We start from the raw sequence: 11,997 nt of genomic DNA, 5'->3' as shown, positions 1-11,997 counted from the left end.
GAGGTTGTCTTTTACTGCTCGTTTTACTTTTTAATTTATTTTCATGAATATCACTTCTACTGTGTATTGGGTAATGGGGGGAATGTTGTGAAAGCACCAATATGCCAATATTTCACAGTCTAATCGTCAAATTATAAAGCGGCAAGTTATTTGTTTTGTGTTGAAATTATTTACTTTACTAAACGTTGATAGACCCCTTCGCGCTACTTCCCAGTCTGGCAACCCAAGCCAAGTGTTCTACTTTGAGGATTTGTAACTGCAGAGGTGAACACGAAAGAGACTAAAAATGGCTTAACCCGACGCTTCTGTTCTTTTCAACCTTGACCGATTTAACGTTACATATTTTCTGAAATGTGGTTTCAGTCATCTAAGGTGCATCTGGTGTGCACGTTGCAAGGAATGTTTTGGTGTGCATGCGTGAATGAGTGTGAACCTGTGATTATGAGTGTGAAGTATGAATGGATTTGGTGCTTGATCGGAAGCGTGATATTACTGCAAATCTACTATGGCTTCTGTTGATATAACCAATACAGGGACGACTGTCCCTCCCATGGACTCTCTAGTCTTCAACCCATTTGAGCGAAACATGGACAATGATGGTATTTATGATTTTCATTTTAATCCAGACATCAATCAAATTGACCTACATTCTTTAAAACTGTCTTGTGAGTACTATTCTGAAACTCAAATGAATAATTTGACTCACACTCTCATGGATGCTAACCCAGATCTAAATGCTTTTTCCACCTTCCAGTTGAATATTAGGAGTCTCCCTAAAAACTATGATACATTAAAAACCTGTCTGTCTACTTTATCACATTCTTTCTCAGTTATGGCCTTCTCGGAAACATGGTTAACAGATGATAATTACAGCCTATACCCCTTCTCTCAATTTAATGCAGTTCATTCCTGTAGAAATGTCAAAAAAGGAGGAGGAGTCTCACTTTATATATCTAAGATGTACAACTTTATTCCCAGAAAAGAACTTAGTGTTGACCTTGATACTACTACTGTGGAATCAATATTCGTGGAAATACCATCATGTCAGAAACTTCTTGGAAAGAGCATTTTGATCGGTTCCATATATCGACCACCTGATTCGGATATAAATACTTTTATTGATGCACTTCATTCCACACTTGATAGAATCAACAATGAATCCAAACTATGTATTCTACTTGGTGACTTCAATATCAACTTGCTTAAAGGGGATCTCACAACTACAACTGACTTCCTAAATGTATTCTATTCTTATAATTTTTTTCCTTCAATTACTAAACCTTCCCGCATCACAAACTCATCAGCTACACTTATTGACCATATTTTCCTTAATTCAATGGATTTTGAGATCACTTCAGGCCTCTTGATATGCGATGTCTCTGATCATCTCCCTGTTTTTCAAATCATTCATCTTAATGAATCTTCCAGTGATAGTAGGCCTATGGCTCCTTTGAAAATACCAATTAAATACCGTAAATTCTCGAGAAATAACTTTGACGCCTTCAAATCAGCCATTGGCTCCACCTCATGGGATGAGGTTCTCATGATGCAAGATGTCAATAAAGCCTATGAATTATTTATTGAATTATTCAATTTGGCCCTTGATTCATCGTTTCCTTTGATTACGACAACAATCAGAAATAATAACTCTAAAGGAAAACCATGGATAACAGATGAACTAAAGAAGCTATCCCGTAAAAAAAATAACCTCTATAGGAAATCCATTATAACCCCTACCCCCATAAATATTGAAACATACAAGAAATGTAAAAACCGATTCACCACCCTAGTACGAAAAACAAAGAAAAAATTCTATTCTGATAAATTCACATTAGCATCAAATGACATCAAGGCAACATGGAGCCTCATCAATCATCTTATGAAACGCAATAAAAAATCATCAGCTACTCCTATGGAAATGAATGATACTAAGGGATCTCTTTCCAACCCAATGGATATTGCTAATGGTTTCAATGATTTCTTTGTAAATGTTGGTCCTGAACTTGCCTCTAACTTTAAGAACTCTAATGTTGATCCTTGTGACTCGATCAGGGGTCAGTATTCTTCACTCCAAAATCTTGATCCTCCAACTCCACAGGAAGTCCGAGACATCATCATGTCTCTAAAGAACTCAGCTCATGGTCATGATGGAATCAAGAGTATCCTTATCAAGGAGACAATTGATCACATCATCACACCTCTTACTCATATTCTTTCTTTATCTCTTCTCTCTGGCACCATCCCCCACGATCTAAAAATCGCAAAAGTCATACCCATATTCAAATCAGGTGATTCTAAGGAATTTAGTAACTACCGTCCTATATCAATTCTTCCTTGTATCTCTAAAATCTTAGAAAAACTGATCTATTCTAGACTATCCAATCACCTTGCAGTAAATAATATATTATACAAACACCAATATGGATTTCGTAAAAAATACTCTACCGAGTATGCCATAATACAGCTCGTTAATTATATCTCATCAGCTCTTGATAACAAAAAATTTGCCCTTGGTGTCTTCCTGGATCTAAGCAAAGCCTTTGACACGGTATGCCATGCTATACTGCTTGCCAAACTCAAAAGATATGGAGTGAAGGATACTGCCCTTAAACTGTTAACCAGTTACCTTGTCAATAGAGAGCAATATGTCCATCTAAATGGTGTTTCCTCAAAGAAATCTAAGATCGCATTTGGTGTCCCCCAGGGCTCAGTCCTGGGTCCTTTATTATTTTTAATCTATATAAACGATATGGCCATGTCATGTACAAATCTCCTTCCAGTTCTGTTTGCGGATGACACAAATCTCATAGCTTCCCACGATGATTTTCACTCCCTGATCAGAATTGTTAATAATGAACTATCTATTTTAGTGCAATGGTTCCAACGAAACAAACTAACCCTCAATGTGAAGAAGTGCAACTTCATGATCTTTTGTAACATAAACAAACACTACCCAAAAGAACTAGCCAAAATTCTCATAAATAATGCTGAAATCCATCTAGTCCAGCAAACTAAATTCTTAGGCATCATTATTGATAGTGATCTCAAGTGGTCTAATCACATTGACCTAGTCACCAAAAGATCTTCAAGGATGCTGGGCATATTGAGGAAAGTTTGTCCCTTAGTTCACTCTTCAGCTCATCTTACTCTGTATTATAGCTTCCTGTTCCCTTTCATCAATTACTGTAACATTATCTGGGCAGCGACCTATCCTACATATCTTAATAAACTACGTACAGTACAGAAGAAATACTTAAGGTTTATCTCCCACTCAAATAGATATGCACCATCCGCCCCCCTTTTTAAAAAATATAACATATTGCCGATTGAAAAAGTGAACACATACCAGATATGCATATTCATCCACAAATTCATGTATAGAAAACATGAACTTCCAGACACCCTTCAGAATCTATTTACTGCCACCTCAAATGTCCATTCACATCAAACGAGACACAGCAACAATAATCTACTCCTATCGCGCTCACAAACATCAAGACACCAGTATAATCTTTCCGTTAGAGGCCCAAAGCTGTGGAGTGAACTAAGCCCTCAACTGAGATCTATGTCCTCACATACTGTCTTTAAAAAACATTTGAAAAAATATCTAATGTCTACCTAATCTGCTACTAAATATTCATCTCAGTTATTTGTTTCTCTTCTTCTTGTATCATCCCATGTTTAGTCATCATCCTATGTTGTCTTTTTTTTTTCTCATATCATCCTATGTTCAATCATCATCCTATGTCTGTTTCTTCGTTTTCGTATCATCCTATATTCAATCATCATCCTATGTTGTCTGTTTTTTCTTTCTTATATCATTTTATGTTTAATCATCATCCTATGTTGTCTGTTTCTTCTTTCTTATTTCATTTTATGTTTAATCATCATTCTTTGTTGTCTGTTTCTTCTTCCTTATATCATCTTATGTTTAATCATCATTCTATGTTGTCGGTTTCTTCTTTCTTATATCATCTTAGTAAGTAGTACGTGTTGGTTAGGTGTGGAGCTCTGTACAAGCCTGTTAGGGCTTCGCTCCCACCTTGCACAGATTTGTACTAAAATTTGTGCTAAATAAATAAACAAACAAATAAGGTTTGTGGCAGAAACCCACGCGTTTTCATGGATTTTTCCGTGGGCGTTATATGCAGATTCTGTACATCTGTGGTGTCTCCGGTCATATACGTCCAGGTATAGGACATTCATGGGCGAGACTAGATTGCACACAAACACCTAAATATACACATACATGCAGGCAAACACACGCAGACTCTCACAGACAGACGCACACACTGTAAAGACACAAACACAATGGTTTATTTCAATTTATAATCTTTTTTGAGATTGGTTGTGTGACCTGTCATGGGCATGTCTCACACTTGACCATTTCGCAGGAGTAGCAAGAAACATTGCAAAATTACAGAAATCAAAAAAAGTATGATCTCAATCTGTAAAATAGCAAATACAAATGAGCCTGAATGTGCAACATTGGAGTCCCAACATTATTTGGGATTACAGATTAGGTCACCTCCAAATCACAAATATGAAACATATTTGATATTACAACAAAATCATGTAATGTGAGGGGAACAACAATGGAACCTTGAACGGCAACCTGCAATAGCCAATCTGACTGGGTGGCGGTTTGCTTTACTCTACAGTCATGTTGGATCATGCGAGTTTCAGAGAGGCCATGTTCTGAATCATGGCTTGTGATCATGAATATAAAGGTGAAGACCAGAGAGCTGTCTTTGGAAGAAAAGCAAGCCATTGTAAACAAAGTAGGAGAAAATGCTAATTCAATTGTTCTCCTTTATTTTGCAATGAAATAATGAGAAAATGTAATCTTCTGAATCATAAACTCCTTGACCACAAGTGTGCAAAAGCTGGGGGTGATAAGTTTGTTCATTATTCATTATAAAGCATCAAAATGCTTGCTGCTACTCACTGAATTCTTTGCACCATTCTTTGAAAACTAGACTAGTGTGAGTGAAAATCCCAGATCATCAGCAGTTTCTGAGATACTCAAACCACCCTGTCTGCCACCAACATTCCACGGTCAGTCATTGAGATCAAATTTTTTTTCTCCCATTCTGATCGTTCATGTGTACATTAACTGAAGCTCCTCCCGTATCAACATCATTGTATGCATTGCACTATTGCCACACAATTTGCTGATTAGATAATCACATTAATAAGTAGGTGTAATAAAGTAAAAATGTTTTTGGATATTCACCATGCTCGCATTATCCTTGAGTTCATACTTCCTTATCTGCTTCTAATTCACTCCCCCAAATCCATGTCAGGATGGATATAATTGACTTTAGCAATGCAAAGTTGGCATGAAAAGAACATTTTACAAAAAGAAAACTCCTAAAATTACTAAAACTCCTTGGCAAAAAATGCCCACTGCATCTACAAAGGGACATCTAGTAAAACCAATAGTAAGATCATATATTTATTCCAGATTTAGTAGCAGATATTAATAGAAGAACATGGTATAATTGCACAAGAATTCCCCTGGTTTATTTCACAAGTCAGTGAACAGTTTTTTTCACTACTGTAATGGAATACATTCAGGCTATTTTTGGCTTCATCTTCCTGCTACAGTATGATGAAATACAAATTTGAGGCTGTGAAATGTTTATATTTATCCTTGAGTTCATGTTCCCAGATAGGTGAGACTGGGCAGTAGGTGCATCATTTACATGTCTTTGTTTAAAATGAAACTGGTTATTATTTTTTGCTTCCCCACATTTTTGGTTTGGTCGCCAGAGCACTGAATGTCTGAGTTGAGCAGGCTCAGGCCGCTGGCACCATGGCCACTAGGGGGCTTGCGTGAAGGGGATGAATATAGTACTACACTGTTCCCCTAATGTAGATACATTTCACATATTTAGGTAAAAATATACCATCACATTGGACCTGCACCATGGATAAATCCTTAAACATATCATCCATCCATCCATCTATCCATTATCTGAACCCGCTTATCCTGAACAGGGTCGCAGGGGGGCTGGAGCCTATCCCAGCACACTTTGGGCGAAAGGCAGGAATACACCCTGGACAGGTTGCCAGTCCATCGGAGAGCACACACACCATTCACTCACACACACAGGCAATTTAGACTCTCCAATCAGCCTACCTTGCATGTCTTTGGACTGTGGGAGGAAACCCATGCAGACACAGTGAGAACATGCGAACTCCGCACAGAGAGGCCGTGGCCGACCGGGATTCGAACCCAGGACCTCCTTGCTGTGAGGCGGCAGTGCTACCCACTGCACCATCCGTGCAGCCCATCTTAAACAAATCAGCCATTCACACCCAATGAAGACCACGATTGTCAGGACTTCCAGTTCAATCCCCATGCCCTTCTTCGCCCTCATCCTCTTCCTCGCTAGGTTCCTCCTGGCTGCTGACGTGGGCGTGCAGGATAAGGTCGATGGACAGCAGGCTTGTGAGCGTGTGCAGTACGGAGAGGAGGAGCTGGTATTTACAGGCCAGGGACTCCAGCCCCCGAGTCGCCTGGCCGGGGGTTACGGCCCCTGAGGGCCCCAAGAAGTGCACCTGGGCCTCCAGGAAGCGGCGGCCCGGGTACAACCGCCTGGGCAGGCTCAGTACGGCCCCCGCCACCAGCCTGCAAGCGGCACGTAGGTCGGGGCAGGGACACTGGGAGGCCCGCTGCAGGAGGTGGTGGTGAAGCAGGAACTCAAACGCCCCCCCTGCCGGCAGCACGCTGCCTGCCGCTATGAGAACACCTGAGGAGGCAGCGCCTGCTTCCAGGGCACAGCTCCCCCATGCTTCTTCCTTCCCATTCCCAAAATGGACACCTGGCTGCCCCCCTGGTGCCTTGCCATTTTGGACCCAGTCCACAGTTTGAAGTTCGGGTTCTGCTTTCGGCTCTGTGATCAAAGGATTTTGGCTTTGACCTGCACACAGAGGCCCCTCACCCCTGCTTGGGGCCCTAATGAGGGCCTGTGGCCCCTCACCCCTATCCGGTGGCCCTCTAGTCTCTGTGCCGTCAGTGCTCAGATGGGCATTGTCGCTGATGCTGGGACCCTGGGAGTGAGGTGATTGGACGGGGCCCTGGGAGTGAGGTGATTGGACGGGGCCCTGCGAGTGAGGTGATTGGACGGGGCCCTGCGAGTGAGGTGATTGGACTGGGCCCTGCGTGTGAGGTGATTGGACTGGGCCCTGCGTGTGAGGTGATTGGACAGGGCCCTGCGTGTGAGGTGATTGGACTGGGCCCTGCGTGTGAGGTGATTGGACAGGGCCCTGCGAGTGAGGTGATTGGACGGGCTCGAATACACGCTGCAGCATCCGGAACAGTCCGTGGAAGGCCGTTGTGCACTGCCCCGCCAGGCCGGGACTGGGCCCGCACAGAACCAGGCTGTGCGGCACCAAGCCCCGCCCCTCAGGGAAACCCACATGGGCCAACCTGTCGGGGCCCAGCACCACGGGCTTGCAGAACGTCACCGTGGCGACGTGCTCCTCCCCAAGCAGACTCCAGTCACGGCCGGCGAAGAGCTGGGCCCCCGCCAGGTGGCAGAAGAGCGCCAGCTCGTCAGGGTCCACGCACTCCAGCACGGACACACCCTCCCGCTGCGCCAGGGCCAGCGCCGGCTCCGACTGCTTCGCCCCGGAGAGGAGCAGCCCCACCCCCAGCCTGCGCAGGGAGGCCATGGCCCTGTCCGCCACCTGGGCCCCGGCCTCCAGGCACCTCCGCACCTGCGCCGTGCTCGCCAGGCCCAGCGTGACGCCAGGGGGCGCCAGAGGGGCCTGCAGAGGCTCACTTACGGCCAGTGCTCTGAGCGGGCCGGCACCAGCAGCGGGGCAGAGCACCGCAAAATCCCGGTGGATGAGCAGGCCCCGGAGGACGCGGGACCGGGTGACGGGCAGGCCCGGCACGGCCGTGAGGAGAGCCGGCAGGTGGCGGGAGAGCAGGGCCAGGCCCGCCCCGTCCGGCCCACAGCGCCAGCGCTGGTGGAACTCGCAAGCCGTCCGGCTCAGCACCGCCCAGTGGCAGCTCGCCGTCTTCCCCCGGAAGTAGGCGTCGGTCAGCGCCCGCAGGTGGGTGGGGCTGTGGAGGAGGAGGGGCGGAGCGTGCGGGACGAGGCTCCGCCCGATCACATCATCCAGGACCAGCATCTGGAAGGAGAGCAGAGCACGCGCCGTGCGGCCGACCTGGACGCCCCGGAGACAGTCGCCATGGATACCCCGCAGCAGCGCCCCCAGCAGGAGAAGGAAGGACTTGGCCCCATCGCCTGTGATGTCACAGTGTGCTGATACACACTCCACCAGGACTCTGTCACAAACACAGACCTCTATCCACTCTATCCATGCAACACCATTATCAGCACACAGACCTCTATCCATACACCATTATCAGCACACAGACCTCTCTCCATACACCATTATCAGAACACAGATCTCTATCCATACACCAGTATCAGCCCACAGACCTCTATCCATACACCATTATCAGCACACAGACCTCTATCCATACACCAGTATCAGCCCACAGACCTCTATCCATACACCATTATCAGCACACAGACCTCTATCCATACACCATTATCAGCACACAGACCTCTATCCATACACCATTATCAGCACACAGACCTCTATCCATACACCATTATTAGCACACAGTCCTCTATCCATACACCATTATCAGCACACAGAAATGTGTTTGGTGTTGTTCTGGTTTATTTAAAGCATTTGGAATCATAAAAGAGACAAGCCAAAAGCCCATACTCCACACGCAACGGTAGGGAGGAGGGCACTGGCTGACCTGTGAGAAGACGTGCTTCACCAAAGCAACCAGTGATATTTTATGTGTAGCAGGGCAAAATTAAACTGTCGGCCGGCGTAACAGTGTAGCAGTGACAGTAACAGGGAGCACACAGGCTCCAGGGCCCGGTCACCTGGCGATGGGATGGTCGAGCCGGAGGGAGCTCAGGATATGCTGGCCGTCCCTGGTGATCAGGACGTCTCCGGTGTCGCGGGTGAAGAGGACCTGCCCCCCGGAGGGCCCGAAGCAGGGGCCCAGCACTGCCTCCAGAGCCTGGGTGACCTGCAGCAATGTCCCCACATCCACCCTCTGCACCCCCTTCATCTGTCAGGGCCTGCTGAGTAATACACGCACACAGACACACACACACTGAACTGGAGTGCCCGATGTCTGATGTCTTCTGGATATATGGGCCGAAGATAACAACAACAAATGCTTGATGAAGTCAAAATGCCTACATGTTTTTAATTGTTCAGTGAAAAACTGGGGGAGAAGGGATTCATGCACACAATAGAACACTGTCGTGTTAAAGTAAAAAAAAAATCATAAAAGTGGCAGCACGTCGTCTTTGGAACATATGACTCAACACATCGTTGACAAACCTGAACCTTAAGTAGTTCGTACTGAGCAGCTTCATTTCTTTGGCTGTACATTTCCAAAGGCTTATGGGTCAATGACGAATAAAGCTTCTAAAAAGCTTCTTTTTTTTTAAGTTTGTTCAAAATGGATGTAATGCATATTTTTTGAATCTGGAACAATGTGTCTAAACGAGTCTCACTCAATAATTTTTTCAACTGTATTTTTAACTTCACCGTCCAAAAAATGTCAGGTGGCGCAACCAAATATTTGTCAATATATTTTCCCACTATTTATTTTAAGTAAAACTATGGCATGTATCCTTTAGAGTGTCTACAGTGCTGAACACATTATTCTTTTGTGGTTGTGTTTTGTATTTATAATAATTTAAGACTATTGCATTCTAGTAGCCAGGTATTTGGTATCTTTAGCATCCTATTTTACATTTAAAGACAGAAAAATAATTTCTAAAATATACGAATGAATGCATTAAATACAATAGCTATTCACATCATAGTTATCAACCATTTGTTCATGTTAACCTATTATTTATTGGTTTAAATATATATTTAACCTGGTTGCACCACCTGACGATTATCAGTTGTGCCACCTGACAACATTAGTAATGACAGGAACTATGTTGAATAATTGCAAGGTTTGAAAGTGTATAATATCTTTAACTTAAAACTAATAAACATTTGTTAGTAATGTAATAGATAATCTTAGAGCTTTTAATAACATTATTTATTTCATATAATGAGATTCCCGGCAGGTGCGCCACCTGACTTTTGCAACTAATTTCAAATTAAACATGCTTCTACTTGGACGCCTGTATTAGCTTTTGCCATTGCTATCAAATTCATACATATAATTTAAAAATGTTATAAAGAGTTTTGTGATGAAATAACATTTTCCTAGTTTTACACTGGTTGTACCACCTGACATGGAAAGTGTTGCCAGCCTACCTACGTATTAAAACTAGCTATTTTTTTATCAATATTTGAGAGAGATCTACAAACCTTTTCACTCAGGTATAACTGTCACTTGGGGTCCTCTTGATGATGCAATATCCTGTTTACTGTTATTACCTCTTCATTTCATAATAAAAGCCCCATATTGACGGTTGTGCCACCCTGACATTTGAGAACATACAAATGACGGACAAAAGTTTTCCAATTATCTCAATAGCTTTTGGTACATGTAAAATTGGTTTATTTGAAAGGTTTCAAACATAAAATCATGCCATAGCATTTTATTTTGAAATTATTATCATTAAAATACAATTTTTAATAGTTTTCTTAGTCTGTACCTTTGCTCGGACAGTTGCGCCACCTGATATTTTGGGGGTTTGAGATGCCAAAACATGAAAAAAATAAAATTATTTGAATGTACTCAATATGTATTCAGACTAAATATGTTTTATAGAAGGACGTGATATATGTCATGAATTTATCTAATTATTTTACAAGGAAATAATGCACTCGGACACAGAAATTTGCACGTCATGTCATTGACCCACATGTACATTCCCCACCGGTAAATTAAAGAATGAACAGGTTTTGACAGTAGCTACCCCTTTTTCCGGTCCCCTTATATTTCTGCAGTGTGCAAACGAATCGCACCAAAATAAGCAAACGAACGAATAGTTGAGAACGACCTTGGATCTTTTGTCACTCCAAAGTTAATTATAGTTAGCTAGCTAGTTTACCTGCTAACTTGCAAGATGGTTGGTTAGCAGACGCGAAGTTAGCTTGTCGAAAAATGAGAATACCTCTCCTAGAAGCTGCGATGCATTTCCGTTTTGTTCCGCATCGGCCACTGCATCTGAACAAACCAAATCCGCTAACATAAACGTATTTATAAAGCTTCAGCAGTTGCTAACATAGCAAACAGAAAAACTTAGTATCCTAGATACCAAGCGCGTCCGTTCTTAACAAATGACGGTGCCTACTGCCACCTACTGCGGTGGAGTGAAACTGGAGAATACAGTCAATACGGGTCAACCAACCAATTTCGGAATGGGATACACAGTGCTATAATTTCGACATGGTGAAACCAATGTTATTGGTTTGATTACAAATCTAAACTTATCAGTCTATTTTGAAGTAATGTTAACATTAATTTCTTCCGCGGCTGAGGGCCACCCCAAAGTATCTTTGCGACCTTTGTTTACAAACATTCACTATATGTATGCTTGTGTGCTGGGAGCGCATGCATGCGAGTGAGTGGATATGTGACCCTGTATGAGAGTATGTGCATGTATAATTAAATAACTAACAGAATAATCAATCCCAGTACATATAGCTAGCACCCAACTTTATCTTGTGTTAACATTTATTTTATTTTCATCACAAAACTGAAGCATTTTCTCATACCCACCGTTTATTTTGTGGAGAAAAGTGCTATTTTATCTGTGCCTGAATAAACGAAGATGTATAATGAAAAGAATAAGATTAGGTATTAAGCTGCTAGAAGAAGCAGAAATATTACTATCACACCATTTATTGTTATCAATCATTAATTTAGCAGGCGCTTTTACCCAAAGGTACAAAAAGTGTAGGTGCAAGATCATTGAAGAACGGCATGAAACTTAAGAGATTGTATTTGAGATTAAGAGATTTGTATTT

The 11,997-nt window shown here is 42.9% G+C and overlaps 1 protein-coding gene across 6 annotated transcripts; it reads right to left on the bottom strand.

Annotated features, from left to right (window-relative positions):
* Positions 1-4,299: 4,299 nt before the first annotated feature.
* On the bottom strand, positions 4,300-11,259 carry bbs10 (Bardet-Biedl syndrome 10). 6 transcript variants are annotated; one of them, XM_061223069.1, is made up of 3 exons: positions 11,142-11,259; positions 8,928-9,131; positions 4,300-8,305 (listed from the first exon to the last, which is right to left on the bottom strand). In XM_061223069.1, the coding sequence occupies exons 2-3, from the start codon at positions 9,116-9,118 to the stop codon at positions 6,358-6,360; spliced, it is 2,139 nt and encodes a 712-aa protein (XP_061079053.1). In that variant the 5' UTR covers positions 9,119-9,131; positions 11,142-11,259; the 3' UTR covers positions 4,300-6,357. The 6 variants fall into 6 exon arrangements, with proteins under 6 accessions (XP_061079053.1, XP_061079054.1, XP_061079051.1 ...); XM_061223070.1 differs by having other exon boundaries at positions 8,928-9,128; positions 11,079-11,253; XM_061223067.1 differs by lacking the exon at positions 11,142-11,259 and adding an exon at positions 10,390-11,052 and having other exon boundaries at positions 8,928-9,128.
* Between the last annotated feature and the right edge of the window lie 738 nt (positions 11,260-11,997).

This window comes from Conger conger, chromosome 16, assembly GCF_963514075.1.
Source record: "Conger conger chromosome 16, fConCon1.1, whole genome shotgun sequence".
Taxonomy (NCBI): Eukaryota; Metazoa; Chordata; class Actinopteri; order Anguilliformes; family Congridae; genus Conger; species Conger conger.
Note: the sequence above shows the minus strand (reverse complement) of the source record. Positions and strands in the feature narration are given on the sequence as shown.

Bases quoted from the DNA above. Each gene is read 5' to 3' on its own strand.
- bbs10 (XM_061223069.1), bottom strand. From the start codon at position 9,118: ATGAAGGGGGTGCAGAGGGTGGATGTGGGGACATTGCTGCAGGTCACC. The intron at 8,306-8,927 runs GTGACCGGGCCC...TGTTTGTGACAG, and splicing joins CTCGACCATCCCATCGCCAG to AGTCCTGGTGGAGTGTGTAT.